Source organism: Gavialis gangeticus, unplaced genomic scaffold (genome assembly GCF_001723915.1).
Source record: "Gavialis gangeticus isolate Ggan-Ray unplaced genomic scaffold, GavGan_comp1, whole genome shotgun sequence".
NCBI lineage: Eukaryota > Metazoa > Chordata > Crocodylia > Gavialidae > Gavialis > Gavialis gangeticus.
Window position 1 is genome coordinate 158022572 of NW_017729025.1, and position 19533 is coordinate 158042104.

Genomic DNA, 19533 nt, shown 5'->3' on the forward strand with positions numbered 1-19533 from the left:
AGTTCCTTAGTCAGGCAATTGCTCCTATAACATTATTTTACAGAGTAGCACCCTTAAGCAGTGCAGATTTTATGAAGTATAAAGAACAGAAGACAACACCATAAATAGCAAGAACAGCACTAGCCTAAATTAAGCAAGGTGACCTCAGACAAGCTAAAAGACCCAACAATCACATGTGAAGCACTGGGAAGAACACATTATCTGTGTGACTACTAGGTTGGTTCCTGGTTCCTTTGATCAGTGTTGTATTGATACCCCATCTAAATCTACGCACAAAGACAAAGGAGGCTGTAAAGGGGTGGTTAAGTTCCAAGTAAGAACTGAAAAACGATGACACAAAAAGCAACAGGTACATAGTTTCAAAGAAGGGAAGATATTATCATCTGGAAGGCATGTGTATGGCTCCATCCAGGCTAGAATGGGTTATTCTTCCCAAGGACAAGCCTAGGATGAAAAGGAGATTTAATCTCAGAGGCCTTAGAAATGGGAGGAGGTTTGAGTGACCTAGGACAGGGTTCAGAGGGTATCAGTGAAAAGCTGTCTTGATAGAACAACCTGCCCTGCTTTCAAAACTTGCTGTCTTAGTTTGAGTCCTAACTCAGATGGAGAAAAAGCTGGACCTAACTGAACTATCACTAGAGGAACTTAAGCTTAGCTAAGTTATGTGAGTAAAACAGTGCTTTTCAATATTTTTAGACTCAAGACACCAGTTTTTAGTTTTTGCTCATTTTTTTAGTACAGAAAAATATCAGAGCAATTCTTCTACTGCAAAAAAGCCTGAAAGAACATACCAGGTCAGAATGCTTTTAACATTATGGATTCCTATTTGAAATCTCTTGGTGAAACAGTTTTGTACAACAAACAGTGCTAACATTGTGTGGAACCCACACAGCTTCCTTGAAAAAAAAATCTCAAAGCACCCAAGGGTGCTACGGCACCTAGTTGAGAATCACTGGTATAGAACTTGTGTTTCATACCCTTCTCTTGTGGCATTTTGTATGTTGAGGCTAACACCACAAAAAGAAAAAACAAAACACACAACAAAGAACAAGAACACTTTGTTTTGAAGGAGTTGTTTTTAAATCAACGGACATGTCTAATCCAGATACTCTTACAAGGTTCAAAAGTAGTTGGATCTATTTAAAAAGCTGTGGTTGGTATGCAAGGAATTTATCCTCACAGATGGTGATCCACAGCAAGCAAAGTGCACAATTCCACTTCAGCCATGTAAGGCCTACAGGAGCATACCGAATCCAAAAGGAGAGCACTGCAGCCAGCCAACACCTTACTTCTGGTCTTCTCGTCCAACCTACATCTGTGGATATATTACAAAAGACACCGAAGATAACTGCTGCAGTTGTAACTTGGAGACTCCCACACACCAGTGGCACTAACTTCCAGATTAAGGAAGCATAATAAAAGTAATGAATACAAAAGTAAACAACCTTTCCAGATTCCTGAATCACCTTGGCTGTCCTGAACTGTGCTCCCCGTCCCCTTTATCCCCCACAAGGAAAAAAACAGAAATCCTCGCTGGCAGAGAAGGCTAAGAGCCAACCAGCAAGGCCCAACAGAGAGCCAGAGGCCTAACTGCTTACTCAGGCTGTTAACACACATTACAATCAAAACTGTAGGTGGTCATGCTGTAGCTTTATTTATACTAATAATTGGTGAACTCTAACCTGTATTTTAGCCAAAGCATAATGAACTTCTAAATTCTACTAGTACAACCGTGAACTATGAGGAACAAAAAAAGGGAGTTCAAGTTAAGCACTATCAAACTAGTGGCCAACAAGGAAGAAAAAGGAGATACTCCCTTTCAGAAAGCACTTACTCACAGTAGGATAAATCTCTTCTAACTGACATTTTTCCAGGACCATAAGGAAACTGGGCTGAACTGGTTTCCTAGGGCAAAGGGTGGCAACATCTGCGGGCTGCTGGATCTGGCCTGTGGAGTGGGAGAGCTTGCCTCTGTCCATGGCCATACTGGGGCTGGACCATGATGAGCTGCACTAGAACCAGGCAGACAGAAGATGTGCCTGCATCGCCATCACTTCGCTCTGCCCTCCCACTCCCTGGCTGCAACATAAGCACAGCTTCCAGCTGCTGGGAAATTGATCTGGGGCCAGCTAGCTTCCAGATGCACCTGCGTTGCATCCAGGGAACAGGAAGCAGCAGCAGCGCAGATACAGTTTCCAGATGCCCAGCCCCAGCTCAGTTCCCAGGGAAGCTGCACCTGTGCCACAGCCCAAGAACAGAGGGATGCAGAGGCAAGAAATGGTGGCGGCACAGATGTAGCTCCCAGCTGCCCAGCCACAGCTTGGTTGCTCACCGCCTGGAAGCTGTGCTTGTACTTCAGCCAGGGAAAGGAAGGGTGGGGTTGAGAGAACTGGTGGCAGTCCCTGGTCCTAGTGTAAGTGCAAGCAACCCCCACTGTTACTGATGGGTTGCTGAAGCCACCTAGCCTGCACCAGACTGGGACTGTGTTGTTCCAGTCCGCAGTTTATAAAGGTTGCCAGCGCCCGCACTAAGGCCTCAGAGAACAAAACTAAACTGGTCAATCAGTGGAGGAGATAAACCCCACCCTGTTCTGACAAAAGTAACTGGACTAAAAGTTAATAAAAGAGCAACATAGTAGGGCAAATGTAGAGGTGCTAGTGACTGGTAAAAGACCCCAACAGCAATGCCCTCTGCCTTCCCCAGTCTCTCATTCTTCACTAAGGTTAAAAATTGTCCAACTGTGGCTTCAGCTACACCACAGTCCGCGATGGCTGGGGAATTGGCTCCGAGGTCAGACCCAGAGAGTAGTGGTAGCAAATCACTATGGCGTTCCGCGACCAGTGGCGTCCCCCAAGGCTTTGTCCTTGGACTGGTCCTCTTTAACATCTTTATCAATGATGCGAACATTGGTGTCAGAAGCGCACTGGCTAAGTTTGTCGAAGACACTAAACTTTGGGGCATAGCGTCCACACCTGAAGACAGGCTAGTGATCCAGGCTGACTTGGATAAACTTAGTAAGTGGGCGGATACAAACCTGATGACTTTCAATACTAAGAAATGTAAGGTACTCCACCTCAGGGAAAAAACCCTGCAGCATGCTCATAGGCTCGGCTGAAAGAGACTTGGGGGTCATGATTGACCACAAGATGAACATGAGCCACCACTGCAATGTCGCAGCTGGTAAAGCTAACCAAATTCTGGCTTGCATCCACAGATGCTTCTCAAGTAAATCTCAGGATGTCATCCTCCTGCTGTACTCAGCCTTGGTGAGGCCACAGTTGGAGTACTGTGTCCAATTCTGGGCTCCTCAATTCAACAAGGATGTCGAGAAGCTTGAGAAAGTCCAGAGGAAAGCCACGCACATGATCAGAGGGCAAGAGAATAGGTCTTATGACGAGAGGCTGAGAGCCATGGGACACTTCAGCCTGGAAACGCGCAGGCTCAGGGGGAACCTGGTAGCTGCCTATAAGTACATAACGGGTGTACATCAGGATCTGGGAGAACATCTGTTCACCAGAGCGCCCCAAGGTAAAACAAGGACCAACAGTCATAAACTCCTCCAAGACCATTTCAGGCTGGACATAAGAAAAAATGTCTTTACTGTCCCAGCCCCCAAGACCTGGAACAGACTCCCTCCAGAAGTGGTGCAGGCACCTACTCTGGACTCATTCGAGAAACGTTTGGATGCTTATCTTGCTGGGATCCTTTGACCCTAGCTGACTTCCTGCCCCGGGGCAGGGGGCTGGACTTGATGATCTTCGAGGTCCCTTCCAGCCCTAAGGTCTATGAAGCTATGAAACTAATGGGGCTAACCAATTTGCTATCTGTACTTAGGAGGATTAGTGTATGCTGCTGCTAATAGAAAGGATTTAAATCAGATCTGGAGTCATCTACACAACCCTTTCCCTATTTGAAGATGGGGTTCACATGCAACACTGTACAGACCAGTGGAAATTTTAGATGATGCAATTAATCTAATATCAAATTAAATAGTAATAATTTAAAAAACATAATGAAAGAAATAAGATTAGAATGCAGTTTCTTCTTCCTGCTACCTTAAATTTAGCCATCCAACTTTACTATCTAGTCCATTATTCTAGTTACACAACATTTCATGAAGCTTTAATTATTTCATCTAATAAAAAGGAAGGAGTGGATTCCAAAATGACTGTCCCATTCAGTGCATGCACACTGATCAGTGCTCATCCACTTACTGACATGACCTTTCAAGAAAAATGCAACCATATATTTAGTGGTAGAAGATCAATTAAGATATTTAAACATCAGAAGATCATAACATCATAGAAAAGTAGGGCTGGAAGGGACTTTAGGAGGCCACCTACTCTAGTGATTCTCAACTAAGATGCCACAGCACCTGGGGTGTCATGAGATCCTTTTAAGGGCTCCGCAGGGTGCCAATCAATATTAGCATTGTTAGGTATGTAAACACCTACACACAAGTCACAAGATAATCCCAGAGATAGGAATCCATAGTGTCAAAAACATTTTAACCTGTTGTGATATTTCTGAGTTCGTTACAACAGCAGAATTGCTTTATTACTTGTTGGTAGTCAAAAAATGACATAAGAGCTGGCATTTTGCATGAGTGCCTTGAGTCTAATGAGGGGTGCCTTGAATCTAAAAAGGTTAAGACCCACTCATCTAGTCTAACCTCCTGATTAAACCATTAGAGTCAAGTGTGCCTCTAATCCACTCTTGAAAATTTCCATGGATGGAGAGTCCACTGCTTCTCTGGGTAGCCTGTTATAAAGCTTAACCACCCTAAGTTAGCCACCCTCAAGATGTACAATTGTTACTGAGCAGTACAAAAGCTATTTACTAGCAACAGTTTTATGGAATCTCTACTGTATTTCCACTTGAGACTTGGTACTCCTGACATTAAGATACCTTTAAAACGGTTTGCTGGGTGCTTGTGTGATCGACTTCATTTCTATAAGAGTATGCAAAACCATCAATAGTCAGTCTTAGTTAATTTTCCCTAACAAAATAGGGAGTGGATCAGGTTCCATGACAAAGTGAAAGCTTCTCAGACAAGTATTAAGCTCATATACTAAATTATTGAACCCCATTATGAGTGCAAGATACAGGTAGTCCTCAACTTACAATGTTTTGCACTTACAATGTTTATAAATTGACACCCTGTTTCAACTTTCTGACATTGGTTTCGACTTTACAATGCTTGATCTGACGCAATGCCACACCAGCGAACAAGTTCGCTGCATCGCCCATCTCCCTGGAGAACATCTGTCCAGACTTCCTTGGACACTTTCTTTAAGAAAGCACACAAGACTCCAGAAAAACCTGCAGCCAAGACGCCTGAGAAGAATACAGTCAACAACCCTTCAAAAAGTCCAACAAAGAGCCCTTCAAAAAGTCACCTCGAAGAAGTCCTTCCAAATCAATGATTGCTATTCACAGTATAAATACATTAATGTAGCTATATATTACTCATCTATAATTAACTGAGTACCAAATCCTGGGTTATTTTTGGTGAAAATAGGGCAATCAGGCCTTCATTCAGGAACTAATCCCCCATTTATAACATTATTTCCTATGGGAAAAATCGGTTCTGAGTTACAACATTTCGACTTAAGACATGGTTTTCAAGAACCAGTTGTGATGCAAGTCTCAGGACTGCCTGTACTACCTGACTGCGATCTGAAAGCCGCTTCACACACACTGCTTTCTTCACAATTTCTGCCTTTCGAAAAAGTTCCAAAGTTTGAGAAGAAAGTCCCTTACTCCAAATGGAAACACAGAGAGTATTCAATTTCTTACCACATAAATTTAACTTATTTTAATAATGGATTCAAGTTAAGACATTAAATAACATTCCCATATCAAAAAAAATCTTTTCTTATTGAGATGAAAAGAAAGTTATTTTGATGATTAATTTCCTTCCAGATCTTATTACTGAGATTAGTACCATTATCACAGCAATAAAACATTCCACTGAGTCACCTTATTATATTTATATCAACCTCTAATCCCAAAACACTTGATTTGTCATCACTTCCTCCTTGAAGTGTTTTCCTCTATTTTTGGAGACATTGTTCTAAAGTATGTCTCAGTTCCCTCCACTGCCTAGTTTCTCTTTATTGTGACTACTGAGTAACAGTACTGCTAGTTATAGATACTGAAGGTTGCACCGTATTTTTCAGTTCCAGGCTGGGTTCTTGTACTCTGCCCTACCACAGAGGCTGTTGAGTATTTCACACTAACACGTGCGAATGACCAGCAAGTGCAAATGACACACTGTGAACCTACTATACCTGATAACGCAGGGGTGCACTGATAAAGATTTTTTGGGCCAATACCAACGACCGATTATTAACCAGCCATATCGGCCAATCCCGATCCAACTGCTGACATGCAGCCAGACAGCCTGGAGAGCAGCATCCAGCTAGAAAGTCTGCTGGGGGAAAGAGACGGGGCGGGAGGGGAGGGGTGGCAAATCGAGGCCTCCACAATGAGGGAGGGAGTGGCGCTATGCCAGGGGAAGGCACTGCATAGCTGGGGCTGGGTGGGGCATGGGATGGAGCCATGGAGTAAGGGTAGGCTGCTGCTGGCTCAGGGCTAGGGGGCTGCATCAGCCTCTTTCTGGCGGGGTGGGGACTGGGCTGGGGCCGCACTCAGCCACTCATGGCTCCATCCTGTGCCTTGTTCCACCCTGGCTGGACAGCATCTGCCCCTGCCCTGGCCCCACTCTCCCCCTCATGGTGGAGGCCTCGATCTGTCACCCCCATGCCCCTTCCCCCACAGAGACTTACCAGCCAGATGCTGCTCTCCAAGGTGCTGGGCTGCATCCCTGGCTGTGCACATGCATACAGTATTTATTGGTGACATGTCAGCCAAAAAATGCTAATTGCTGATAATGTCAATTTTCCTTTTATCGGTGTCAATACAATATGGACTGATATATCGGTGTACCTCTAGATAAATGTCTTCCTAATCATACTCAAGAGAGACAGGGAAAGGGTTAGATACTTTAATTGGAAGTAATATACCCCTTTCCTTTCCTTTTCACATATGTAAGAACTAAGATGCACCAGAGAGAAGACAGGTGGGTGTTCTTCCAGGATTCTAATTTATTTTCATGTCTCATAACAGGAACATGTAGAGCTCTCGGGAGATTAAACCATTTATTTTTTCAAGTTATTCGATTTAGACAAAAAAAAGGACTTACAGTGTACATTAAAATCAGAGTTTTCCATCTTTGAGTGAACCATGCTTTTCTCTATTTTAGTTACATGAGAGGTTTCACTCAATCTGACCAGTTCAACTATAGCATCACATTGGCAAAAGAACATACAGTTAAGAGAATCATTCTAAACATACATATTTTTAAGAGCTGCTGTTTAAGTTATAAGCTCTTGTGTTTATATTTAGCCCAAATACCAATCCCCATGAAAGCCTTAAACACAGCTTTGCATTAATGTACACGTCAAATAATTCACATGTAATAATATACCACCAGATAAATCTAAGTGGCAGACCTCACTATATTAGCCAAGAAGCAGAATTTGTTGCTATGGGAAGCATAACTTGGTACAATGAGGTCTTGTAATTAGTTACATGTACACATGATGCACACATTATTCACCACAGTAAGCAACACGTTACATTTAAACGCTCGTATCAAATGAGCATCCAGATTTTGATTTACTTTTATCAGCTTTATGCTGATTAATGCCATACAAAAATATTTAACTTAAAAAAGGTTTACCTTTTAGTATTGTAGGCAGTATCTTGTGGGGTTTCTTCCAACAAGGTTACATATCCCAGTGCACAAGTAAGGCTAAACAGGACTGTTAATGTGTGAGCTCTCCTGCAGTTTAGGGGGAAAACAAAAATTAACATTCAAACAAGAGAAGGCGAGGGGGAGGAAAAACAAAAAGAAGTCAAGCATATTGGAATATTTTCTTGGCCAGGCTAAAAGCTAACTAACCAACAAAACTGAACAAGTTTTATATTTTCAATTCATGTTACTACTTCTAACAACTGTACAGCTACTATTTCTGACAAATGTACAATGCAAAGAACAGAGAATATCCCATCAGTACAAAATAATTTATTGAGAGAGGCCTATCACTAAGAGGTCTTAAGCCTGCCTTATGTTTTTTCCTTAAAATTTACTTTGAAGGATCTGCAGAGACACTGGCAGAGTGAAGGGCATCCTTTCTACAATCAAATCTACTAAAAATTTTATCCTATTATAATACTTCAGATGACAAAAGCTGACATTCTTTCCTAATTCCTCAGTACTCTGAGTATGTGAATTGTCCTTTTCACTGAACTCCTACATGGACTCTGTTGGAAGGGAGGGGAAAAAAAAAAGAGAGAGAGAGACTGAAAAGGACTGAAAACTACTAATAAACATTAAGAGGAAAAGATACAAAACCCTTCTAGGCTTTTAGATTTCCTAAGAACATCAGGCTCTACACTATTTAAAAGCATTCTAGGCAACCAAAATTGGTTGATATTATTTGATTATGAGATCAAGATGTCTCTATTCAAAGATCAGAAAAAAATCCAGCAGTTTGAAGATGAAATGTTGTGCTTACTTTCTAAAGAAAGAAGATACAAATTCCTTAAACATTCTTGAATAAAAAGGAAGCTTTTATTTTAAAAATTTTTACACAATTAGGGGTCACTGTTGCTTCCCCATTTTCACTGAGCAATTCTGAGAATCTGCATTACTATCACTAAAAGTTAATAATGCTGCATTGCAAGAGCGGAGCAATACTGCTTGAAAACAGTACATGGAAACAGAAAATGAGGGTTGCCCAGGGGGTGGGGGGCAGAGGCCAGAAGTAAGGGGCACCGGGGCAGGACTGGTCAATGTTTACAAATGGGTTGTGGTACAAAAACAGTTGAGAACCACTGATCTAGTCTAGCCCCCTGCTTAAAAGCAGGACCACACCCAACTATCAGAGTTCCCTCAGGCAGGAACTCAAATATTTGTGTGTTCCTTTAGCATAAAAATTAGAATGAGTTCAGACTGTCATTTGAAGCCCAGCTTACACTACAGATGGCCTCCATATTGATCAGGGAACACAGATCTTCATAACCCTGACCAAAACAGCTGAATCTACACTAGGAGCTTACGTTAGCAGAACTAAGACAGCAGAACTGTAGCACTGCAACTTGTTCTTGGGTTTGTTATTGTATAATACTGGGAAAAAACCCACAGCTTGCTAATGTGGATGCCTACACATCAGAAGAACTATGCTGGTATAATATACTACTACAAGGATGCCAGTATAGCACTCATAGTCTTAAAGAGCTCCTACCTCTCAGAACCCATTTACTTGGCATGAAATCCATTGTCATCACACATTTACAGGGATCCTGGTTTTCTCCGACTTAAAACATCCCCAATATATATATTAGTGGTGTTTCACGTAAATCACAGACAAATGTAGATACAGGATTACTTTTTTTTTTTTTTAAACTGAAAATTGGGGATTTTTTTTAAATCAGAGAAAGCCAGGATCCCTGGACATTTATAAGTTTGTATATGAAGAGCCTGACTTGAACTTATTGAAGTGACAAACTTCATTCTTTATACATAAGAGAACCACATGTACTCAGATCCAAGACATGGGCTCTCCTCTTCCAACTGACATTGGGGGAGGCAGGGCTTGTTTTAGATTTGAGTATGGGCCCAGGGCAGGCAATAGGCTCATGAGGGGTATGGGAAGAGCAAGAGGCAGGGGGTCAGCAATGCACACGGTGTGGGTGGGAAGCAGCAAATTTAAGAAAACCCTCCAATAATTATATTCTATACATGGAAAACTATTAATTCACCTGAGAACATAGTATGACTAAACAAACTAGCCGAGACAGATGTACTTGGTCATGGCTCATTTTTCATACATATATTGCATTTACATGCCTAGTGATTGCAGGCCTTAGAAATATGAGGTATACAGTATGCTGCACTGTAGTGGCAAGCTTAAGTTTATGACGCCCCAAAATGAAATTTGTTTTCCTTTACTGTTATCACTTTGAGCTGAAAATTCTCATGCCTTGACCTGGGACCAGAAATAAAGCTTTATAAAAGTCCACCTATTTGAGAACAAACTGTAGTCTGAAAGCTTCCTTTTGAAGTTTACACAGCAAAGTTTGCTACTGAATCATTAAAGTAACTTTGGTTTAAAACTTCAAATCGTACCGTACGGAATGATTCTGAATAAAACTTAGTTCCTTTAATCAACTTAGTCAAATGGGGATATGAATAAAGTTATGATGTTCTTACCACGTCTCCTAAATTGTGCTCAATTCCTTAAAATGCAGGCTGTTGTATGTTAGAAACCTATAAGTAATGTATTAAGAGCTCAGCCATCTCTAAGCAATAAATCCAGATTTAACTAACTTCTAAAACATGTTCAAGTCAAGCCAAGGGTTACTCTGAATCAGTTTTCCTATAAGAACTCAGGTTTCAAAATGCAACCAGCACTCAGAGAGTTCTATTAAACCCAATAGAAAGCATATGAAGCAGCTCATAAGCACATGCAATCCTCTTTGTCACTATTAAAAAAGATGTTTATAATTTAATACTGTCTTCCTTTGTATTCTAAAGGGAACAGACAGATCAGAAACAATGTACTAGACTAGGTCAATGATTCTCACCCAGGGTGTTGGGGCATGCCAGAGTGCCAGGAGATAAGCAGGTACAAGGAGATAAGCAGGCATAAAGAGATAAGTGTAGGCTCAGGCTCTGCCTGGTTGCTCCCTTGCCTTAAATGCAGAGTTCCTCTATAAAGAAGTACACACTACAATAAATATATTAGTTTTTGAAATGGGGTGCAACTCAATTCAAAAGAGTTATGGAGGGGTGCCTCAAGCCTAGAAAAGGTTGAGAACCAATATACTAGATGTTAAAAAAATTACAATTCAATATTTTTCTTAATTTTTAATATAAACAGATTCTACATATGGGCTTCAAGAAAAATTCTCTTGTAAACCAGTGGTCTCCAGCCTTTTTAGGGTGAAGATCACTTTTTGGAAGTAAAAGGCACCCCAGGATCTACTGTGCCCCTACCCTTGGACTTCAGAGTGTCCCAGACCGGGTCCAGCTGAGGCCCGATACCACTTCTGTGCCACAGCTGTGTTGAGCCACACCTGCCCGGCAGCCAGACAAATATGGCATCAGGCCCTGGCTTGGCTGAATCTGGAAGGCCGCTCCATGCAGCCTAGCGGAGGCCCTGGGGGCCCGTGCCCCCCCGCCATCTGAGCTCCAGAGGTCTCAGGGGCCTGTGCCCCCCCACCCCACCTGTGCTCCAGGAGGCGGCTGCTACTGCAGGCTGCCCACTGCTGCTGCCCGGCCCCCCCCTCCCCACCTGTGCTCAGGACAAGGCGGCTGCTGCTGCAGGCTGCTTGCTGTACCGGGAGCATGGGTGGAGAGGGAAATGGACCCCAGCAGCAACAGCCGCCCCTCACACGCTCCTGGACAACCAGATCTTCCCAGATGCAGCTGGGCCGGGGCTGCCCCCACTGCTTAGCTGAGCCACATCTGTACATTGCCAGCTTGCAGCAGAGATCGAGGCACAGCAGCAGCCGCCACTGCTGTCTCCACCCCCGCAGAGATGGGCAGGAGCCAATCCCAGCACCTCTGGAGGAGTCCCCCCGGAGCCCGAATCCTCCCACCACCTGGCTGGACTGGGGCACCACTTATCTTTCCCTGCCCCTGGCTGTGCCACACAGCCAGTCACTCACTGCAGGGGCCTCAATCTGCCCCCTTTCCCTTTTCCCCCCCAGCAGACTGACCTGCTGGGGCTAGGGGCAGTGGCTGTGTGCATGCATACACACACACCCAGCTGTCCCCTGGCCCAGGATCAACCAAAGAGGCTCTGGGATCAACAGGTTGGTGACCACTTTTGTAAACAAATGTTTCCACTTTGACTAGCCTCTCTCTCAAGGATACAGAAAAAAACCCAACTGATCTAGGCATTATATACTTAGCATTCATTTTGTTGTGTCTGACTTTACAAGAATATAATAGTTTTAAAACAGTTTTATTCTTCCTAAATGGATGTTATGCAGGAAGATGCTGGGGGGAGTTGATCTAATTCAGCTACCTAGAAAAAGTCCTCTTAATGATAGCTAACCATTGTAAACAAGACAAAATAGCCATGTCACATTTTGATCACTGGGAAAAGCTTCATTCTTTCATAGTTTCGTAGTTTCTAGGGTCGGAAGGGACCTGAGCAGATCATCTAGTCTGACCCCCTGCCATGGCAGGAAGAGCACTGGGGTCAAATGACCCCAATAAGGTGGTCATCCAACCTCCTCTTAAAAACCCCCAGGGTGGGAGCCTGCACCACCTCACATGGAAGCTGGTTCCAGACCCTAGCCGCCCTGACCATGAAGTAGCGCCTCCTGATGTCCAACTTAAACCTTCCCTCCGCCAGCTTGTGACCATTGTTCCTGGTCACTCCTTGCGGCGCTCAGGGGAACAGGGACTCCCCCAGCGCCTGCTGATCCCCCCTAACCAGTTTATAACAGGCCACAAGATCCCCCCTCAGCCTTCTCTTTTGAAGGCTGAACAGGTTCAGGTCCCGCAACCTTTCCTCATAGGACCTACCCTGCTGTCCCTTGATCATACGAGTGGCCCTCCTCTGGACCCTCTCGATGCTGTCCACATCCCTCTTCAAGTGCAGCGCCCAGAACTGGACGCAGTACTCCAACTGCGGCCTGACCAGTGCCGCATAGAGGGGGAGGCCAGTCAATGCTGGATTCGTTAGCAATTTATTTTAAGGTTCCATATTATTTCCCACTTATATTTCATCACTTCTTCTAGTAGAGTTTCTTTCTGCAACGTATTCCAAGGAGACAGTGGAATTTAATCATGTCACCAACTCTTCTCATTTAAGACAATGCTTTCCCAAATCAGCTGCTTGTCCAAAACTTGTATCCGGATATATTAGTTAGAAGCATGTTTTTATTTGGATAAACACACAACAGGTTATCTCCTAGAACACGATTCAGTTTCCATCATTACCCCATCTTCCCCAATTTCAGGCTTTGCTGCCATTACTTGAAATTTAAAAGGTTCAATAGGCAAACAATACCTTTTCTTGCTTTCATCACTTCCCTTTCAGCTTGGTCTCCATTTCCACACTGAGGTTAAAGCTCAAATGTCTCTAGTATCAAACTTTCAAAAGGCAGTTATAATGACACAAATAATTCAGCATGACATGCAAGTTCAACAGTTGAAAGAGGGTCATTTCTATGGGGCTTTCTGGAGAAAGAAGGCAGGGAGTTCACAACCCTGCCTCCTGTAAAAGGCAGGGTAGGGAAATTGTCACTCTGCGAACACTAATCCTTCTACAGTGGAGAGAAGTCATTAGCCATGTTAGTTAGTACTTTAAAGACTAACTGGTTCAGAAGCATAAGGGTTTCTTGGTAACAGCCAACTTTAAAGCATCCGATTAAGAAGGCTGTCCCATATGAAAGCTAACCCCTCACTAACTAACATGGTTAATGACTTCTCTATCACCGTAGAAGGATTAGTGTTCAAAAAGTGACACGAATAGCCAGCGTTAAACACAGTGTCACAAACCAACCTGCTCAGAGCAAAAATAAAAAAAGCTCTGCTTTGACACGCTATGCATAAAGTTACTACACATGAAACAGCCATAATGGTCTAAGGATGCAAGATAAAGTTTGGGGTTTAAGGAAACCAGAAATGTGAATACCATAAAGATAATATACGGAAGTATTGTGACTATTCAAAATGAGGTATTACAAAGGAGTGCTATAAACTTTGGAACAGGGGTGTTAAACTCATCTCATGCCCCAGGCCAGATCTGGACCTTGAAGATTCTTGTGGGTTAAGAACCAGCCCTGGGCACATAGTGGTGGTGGCAGATCCAGCTCCAACCTGCGACATGCAGCAGCAGTTTCAGTTCTGACACTGGGTATGCAGTGCAGCTCCAGCTCCTGCCACATTCCCTGTGCCAGAACTGAAGCTGCCGCCACTATATGCAGAAGTGGCAGCTCTAGCTCTACTAGTTGGTAAGCGATGGTAGCAGTGGCAGCGGCTCCTGCAGGGGGGTGGCAAGGCTGGCAAGCGAGGAGCTGGGGCCACAGCAGTGATGACAGGTGAAGTGGCTGGAGGATGACCAGGGCTGTATAAGCGCTCACGCTCCCTCCTGTTGCCGATTGCCATGTCTACTGAGGCCCAACGGCCCCAGACTGAGGCAGGCTACACTTCACAATTTCTAGTGATCTACCGATAGCTTGGGGGATGGACCGAACAGGGCAGCACCACAGGCCATCCATTTCACACCCCTGCTTTAGACTATTACAAAGATAGAAACAACATCGTAAAGGACAACCACAAGGAAGCAAGCACTAAGGGAAATAAGAACAAAGGCTTATGCTCTCTTAGTCTGTGGAAAGTGAAAACATGTATCTCAAATAATTTTAAAGGGAAAATGCACACTACATGAGTTTGGTTCATACTGTGTACTCTGCTTACATGCAGATCAGATAAGCACAGTTCACTCACCTGAACAAAAAAAATACCAGTCCCAATCTTCTGCTTATAGTTTATATTTAAACTGGTTAAGTGCATGAACCACTTGAATGCATAAATATTCTTTGGACCCATCACCTAGTCTGTATTGCAACTGTGCTTTACCACTTAATTTGTGAATACATGTGGCTAATCTGAGAGCTTTTAAAGTAGCCCTGACCTTACTAGATCCTCTCAATTTAAGGCTGCTATTAGAGGCATAAGATGCTTTGAAAAATGAGGCAAGGGGGTCAAAAAACATACCCCATATGGTTTCTGTAGTTAAATAGCATTGTTTTTATTGAGTTCCAGTAAGTGCATAGCTTTTTTTTTTCAGTCTGGTGTGCAGGCATTTAAATGGATCAAACTATATACCAGGAGCATGAGAAGAAATAAAACTGGTCTTAAAATCGTTTTAATAGACATATAAAAAGTGAGAGTAAGAATATACACACAAAAAAGGATTTGTAATTAAATGACAATCCAAACGACCAAAGACAGAGTTCACCATCTCTCCTAAATCTAACTGTAAAAGCATCAGATAGCTACCAGTCTTCCACTACTGTTTTCCCATCTTTCTATCCATTGTCTCATGTTTGCCACCCTTCTGATGAACACAGTTGAACGGTAAGTAAAATTATAGAACAGTATAAAAATAGTTGCTCTGTTAATCTAGTTAGCAGCCAAATGAGCTAGGAGCAATGTACTCAAGCAAATATAGTAAAAGATGAAGTTTTTCTTCCCCAGTCAGCATGTGGAAAAGAACCCCTTGTCTTAGGATCATATACAAGGAAACTTCATTGTCCATCATTAAACTGCTGCTAAAAGCCAAAGTTGATTAAATACAGCCAACACTGAGCATGACTATAAAACAGGGGTGGGCAAAGTCCAGACCATGGGCCAGATCCGGCCAGCAGTGGACTCCATTTCCCAGCAGCCCCTGCCCGCACGACTGAAGCCAGTCTCCACAGGGACCCCAGCCACTGCACTGTGTGTGATAGCACAAGGCTGGGATTTACCATGGAGGGTGTGCATCAGGGCAGGGAAGGGGGCTGCTCCAGAGCCACTGGGGATCTTGTGGCAGGGGCAGCTTGGTCCAGGGCCAGGGCAGAACCACGAACTGTAGCCTGCATGCTCTGGGCAGGGACATGCAGGCAGCAGATCTCAGCTCTGCCCTGGCTCGGTACCACACTGTCACCACTGCAAGGAGCTGGAACAGAGCTATGATCTGCTGATTGCGTGCCCCTGCCAGAAGCATGCAGGCAGCAGATTATGGCTCTGCCCTGGACCCAGGACCAAGTTGCCCTTGCCGCAAGATCCCAGTGGCTCTGAAACAGTCCCCTGCCCTGCCCTACCCTGCCTACATGGCTGGGGCAAGTCCCCATGGTAACCCCAGCCTTGTGCTATCACAGCACAGCAGCTGAGATCTCTACAGAAACTGAACCCAATCATGCAGGCAGGCGCTGCTGGAAAATCTGTTGGCCAAATCCACCATTTTCCCCACCCCTGCTATGATCTATATGGGGTAAGCATACCAATGAAAATCTACAGATTACTACAACTTAACTGATTAAAATATATGGCAGTACACATTGCATGCAGTCCCCCTCCATGCCAACTCTTTTTCAAGTCATAGCAAGCCACTAACACAATATAGTTCGACTTCATCTTCACTCCCACAGCTAATCTGCACCTTTCATTCCCATCACCAAGGATTCCCCTTTCTTTACCAGCCTTAAATGTCTGGCAACCATCACCAAACAAGGCTCCAACAGTTCACCCACAATCCCTTTGTGGCCTCCTCTTTCAGCCTATTGCATATTAGTGAGGTCTCAACCTCCATGAAGTGGAGCTGGACCAGACTGCCCAGAGCCTCATCCACATATATATTTTTAAAAGATTCCAGGACTTGTGACAAGAACACCCAGTTCCAGCCATGAGTGGGGGGAGAGGCAAATTAGCACATGGTGGGGCATATATGGAGTATTCACATATACTGAGCAGTACTGAGCTGTGGGGTCACCATGGCCTGAAACACTGTTGACCTTGTTAGAACCCATCCCAATGAACTAGATGGTAATTTATAAGCCTTTTGGCTTTGGACCAATATCATGTATAGTTTGTACTATATCTCAAAGTACTGTTTAAAAGTGTTTTATGGAGTAACTGTGCCAAAAATATTGTAGCAGATTCAAAAAAGGTAAACTGCATCAACTATGCCCAAACTAAGTCTATGGATACCTGATGCAATCTGCCTATATGCAAATTTTGCTCCTCACTTTCACGCACTCAGGAAAAGCAGGGACTGACAGTAAGTGGGGGGGGGAAGGAAGAGAGATATTGGGGGGGGGCAAGAGAGCAAGGGGACTACCTGACACCCCCTCCCCCCATTTATTTTCCCTGTTGTAGGAGTGGGAGGAGGACAAATTCAAGGAAAATCTCCAATCATTAGATTCTATATCTAGAAAATTATAATAAATTTATAAATTTCCCATATATCGAACCTAATTATTGGGGGGGGTCTTATAGTTGGAGTAGTTTTATATTCATGTAAATGCAGTAATTGCTTCATAAGTGATATCTCATTGCTTCTCTCCTCCTTTCTCGGTTAGTAAAGCTAATGTTTCCCAGATAAATACAAAGAAGCTCAGAAAAAAAATAAATTCCAACTACTAGTGGAGACATCTACCTATGCTATAAAGGCAAAATAATATGCGCTGGAGTTTACCGCTCCTGACTGCTGTGTTTAAACATGTGCCCGGGACCACAGCATGTTAAGTCAGGTCAGAACAACCCCAGCTAGCAGAGATTTGATGCCGATTCATCCAAAAAATGTTAGACAATTGTCAGTGGACAGGAAGTTTTGATGAAATACTTGGTGTCTGAATATAATGATGTACATATTTTAATAATTTAATACTGTTTTTAAATAGAAATGCATACCAACTTAAAACTTAAGCCTGATCAGCATGCCTTCTCCCCCAACCCCCTTTTTCTGTTTTTATTGTGTTTATATTTGCAACTGCTGATGGAGAATATTTTAGTTTACAAGGACATTATGAAATTTATTATGTCACCAACTATATAATTCTTTGCCTTAAGTGCTTAGGTTTTACATATGAAGCAATATGAAACATTATCCCAGAGCCAACACGAGTAGTTTAGTTCTGAACACTCATATATGGAATTTCCCTGCTTGTTTTAAACATCTTTTGTTTGGTTTAGTTTTTGTAATACCAAATGGAGGTCAGCAGAATATAAGTTTTGCCAGCCCCATTTGTACCTTTAGTCTTAGAAACTGCACTAGTTAATTTTCTGGTGAAAACAATTGTTAGCAAACATGGAAAACTCTTGTTAACAAGGCTGCATTATGCAGAAGCAAAACAGTCATCCCACTCTTTGCTTAGTACAAGATTTAATGAGAGGCTGTCAGCAAACATATTCTCCATTAGTTTTTTCTTATGACATTTTTGATGATAGAATAATCTATTCCTTCCAAGTATCCACAATATCTTTAAAATATTCCTGCCTTGAAAACTTCCTGATGAGTCAGCATCAAATCTACCCAAACTCTTGCTTTCATGCATCACTTAGCACAGAAATATTTCAAGTGCTGCTCATATATTTCAAAAAGGAAGATTATCTAGGTGATTTAGAGGAAAACAGAAATAAATTAAAATGCTTACATTTAGCAACCATTTAAAAGTCGTCTTATATTCAAAACCAAAATTAACACTAAATAATAGACAATACTAAAAGTCTGACAGCTTATTTCTGCAAAGGTGTAGGTGTAACTGACCTTGGGTTTCAAAACAGTTCAAAATTGTCTTATAAAGGAATTCTGACTACAGCCTTGACTATGGAAAGGCTGGGTGCCTGTACACACCACAGAGTTTAATCATTAAATTAAATAGGTTTATAACATGTATACTTGCTTATTTTGGAGCATCGCATCAGTGTTTGCATGCACTAGGTTTTCAAATAAATTAAGCTTTAGAGTGTTGCATCGGTGTTTGCACATACTTGGTTTCTTAATGGATTAAGCACACTGCAGGAGAGCAAGATGGTCCAGCACTGCCCCCTCAGCCCAGGGCCCCCCACCCCATGCCCTGCCATGCAGCTGTGGAAGCACAGAGCCAGCAAACAGCACAAGAAAAAAAAGTGGAAGCAATCTGAAAGCAGAAGCAATTCAAAAAGAGTAAACTACAAAAAAGTCACAGCTCCATCTGGTAGACAAAGAGGCTCATTACATGCCTTCGAGTGCCTTTGTGTTTGCGTGCAGTGAAACCAGGGATGCAACGCTTTAATTTGTGGCGAGTCAAACTAAACTACATCTGAGGAGTTTTACTCTAATGCTCCAGAAAGACTTCTAAAGCATCCGGAAAACCCACTCATACAAACAGTGATGCTATTGCAGTGCAAGAAAGGGCAAAAAATGTGGTGTGTACAAAGGGCCACTATGATCACTCCATAGGCCCCATATGCTTGCAGAACTGGAACTAGAATCCTTATATTATAAACTCAAACTAAAAGTTTCTAACTCTGAAACTAAAAAAAAACCTTGTCAAACCTCAACCCTTCTTGCCTATGTGCTTAAACCTTAGCATATCAGTAATCTCCATTTAAATCCAGGTGACAAGCACACACTTAAACACAAGCATGTAAATAAAGCATTTGCAGAACTGAAAAATTTTAAAAAGCCAACAAGCTGTTTTGAGACAGATGGAGGCAGACAAAAAAAAAAAAAAAAAAAATCAAGACTTCAAATCTGGGTTAAGCTGGGTCAAAATTAACCAACTGGACAAATCTGCATCATGCTTTGCATAAACACACTCAGGGCAGAACTGTAAAACAGTGAAGAGATGCATTTTATCCTCAGCTCCTTTCCAAGAATCTAAGGACTCTATTTTCATAGTTTCATAGTTTCTAGGGTTGGAAGGGACCTGAGTAGATCATCTAGTCCGACCCCCTACCATGGCAGGAAAGAG

At 42.9% G+C, this 19533-nt stretch overlaps 1 protein-coding gene across 1 annotated transcript in view; it reads right to left on the bottom strand.

The window, feature by feature from the left end:
* PTDSS2 (phosphatidylserine synthase 2) overlaps positions 1-19533 on the bottom strand; it is a gene marked incomplete at its 5' end in the record, with an annotated part of 86734 nt that overhangs the window by 58174 nt on the left and 9027 nt on the right. Inside the window, one exon of the mRNA XM_019519991.1 lies at positions 7748-7849. Coding sequence (XP_019375536.1) covers positions 7748-7849 — 102 coding nt within the window. The remainder of the gene's footprint in view (positions 1-7747; positions 7850-19533) is intronic.